The 1,371-nt window shown below is 36.6% G+C and overlaps 1 protein-coding gene across 1 annotated transcript; it reads right to left on the reverse strand.

Annotated features, from left to right (window-relative positions):
* Nucleotides 1–54: 54 nt before the first annotated feature.
* LOC105316138 (bile salt export pump-like) lies at nt 55–866 on the reverse strand. The gene is made up of 3 exons (XM_011410948.2): nt 568–866; nt 348–509; nt 55–296 (listed from the first exon to the last, which is right to left on the reverse strand). Exons 1-3 carry the CDS (start codon nt 787–789, stop codon nt 84–86), a joined length of 597 nt encoding a protein of 198 aa, XP_011409250.2. The 5' UTR covers nt 790–866; the 3' UTR covers nt 55–83.
* Between the last annotated feature and the right edge of the window lie 505 nt (nt 867–1,371).

The raw sequence follows: 1,371 nt of genomic DNA on the forward strand, positions 1-1,371 counted from the left end.
TGTACATGTACGTGTGAAAATAAAAATGAATTATCATATTATTATAATTAATATAAGGATTCTTACTAACTAGCCCCTCCCAATTAACTAACCTTTCCTGCTTCTTCTAATGCCTTTTTATTATCACCAGCGTGACCGGTGATGGCCCTGAGCTGTAGGAAGCCAGCAATAATGAACACTGGGACAAAACCAATCAACACCAGTGTCAGCATCCAGGAGTACACAAATGCTATTATCAGTGAAGCAAACATACCAACGAAAGTTTCAATGAGAGTACCCAGTCTTGATCCAGTAGCCTACAGTAAGTGTTTATTAATATATATTATATTTATTAGTTATTGGCTTACCCCTTGTACTCTAGAGGCGTCTTGTGCCAGTCTGGTTGCTAGGATACCGGACGAGTTCCTTTCATTATCAAACCAGCCGATTTCCTGACGCAGTACAGCTTTGAATGACCACTCCCTCAATCTAGCAGTAAGATTCTCACCGGCAACCGTAAAACAAAATGACTGGAGAGAAAAGACACAGGAAGGGAATAGTGATTTATTAAATTATTATTTTTCTCACTTTTAGGAAAGTTCCTGCTCCAGCAGTAATTCCAATTACAAGGAAAAGCCCCGCCCACAAATGGAGTCCATCCAGTACCTCAGAAGCTGGTCTAGCAAATACTTCAATAATTTCACCAAAGAAGACGGCAAAAAGAGGATTCATAGCTCCGAGGAATAGAGAACCAATTAATCCAAGACCAATGAGCCACCATTCAGGAGCATTAGCTTTCATAACACGCATCAATGACACATCAGGAATATCTTTATCCCATTCTTCCTCCTACAGGGACAAGGGGAACCAAATTGATGACTTTCAAATGGCCGTAGCTCAAAAATTTAAAGTCAGAATGAGCTCAAGCTTTGTACATAGCATAAGTACATCAATATGTATCAGAAAATGTAATAAAAATTGGGGGTGATTTCGGAGCCATTTTTTCGAAAAAACCATGGGCTATAGCCCAGGGATTTTTTTAGAAAATGGCTTATTTTTTTAAATAACTGTAACTTGAAAATTTGAAGTCGGAATCAACTCAAACTTTCTACATAGCATAAGTACATCAATATGCATCAGAAAATGTAATAAAAATTGGGGGTGATTTTGGAGCCATTTTTTAGAAAAAACCATGGGCTATAGTACAGTGAAAAGGGAACAAAGCCCTCAAAAAATTTATTATAAAAAAGGGTAGAAATGAACATGTAGGTTAAGGAAAAGAAAGAGAAAAAAAAAAGAAAGCAAGGTTAAACATACAGGGATTTTTTCAAAAAATTGGTTAATTTTTAAAATGGCTGTAACTTGAAAATTTGAAGTCGGAATCAACTCAAA

This window comes from Amphimedon queenslandica, unplaced genomic scaffold, assembly GCF_000090795.2.
Source record: "Amphimedon queenslandica unplaced genomic scaffold, v1.1 AMPQUscaffold_4675_Cont23347, whole genome shotgun sequence".
NCBI classification, from domain to species: Eukaryota; Metazoa; Porifera; class Demospongiae; order Haplosclerida; family Niphatidae; genus Amphimedon; species Amphimedon queenslandica.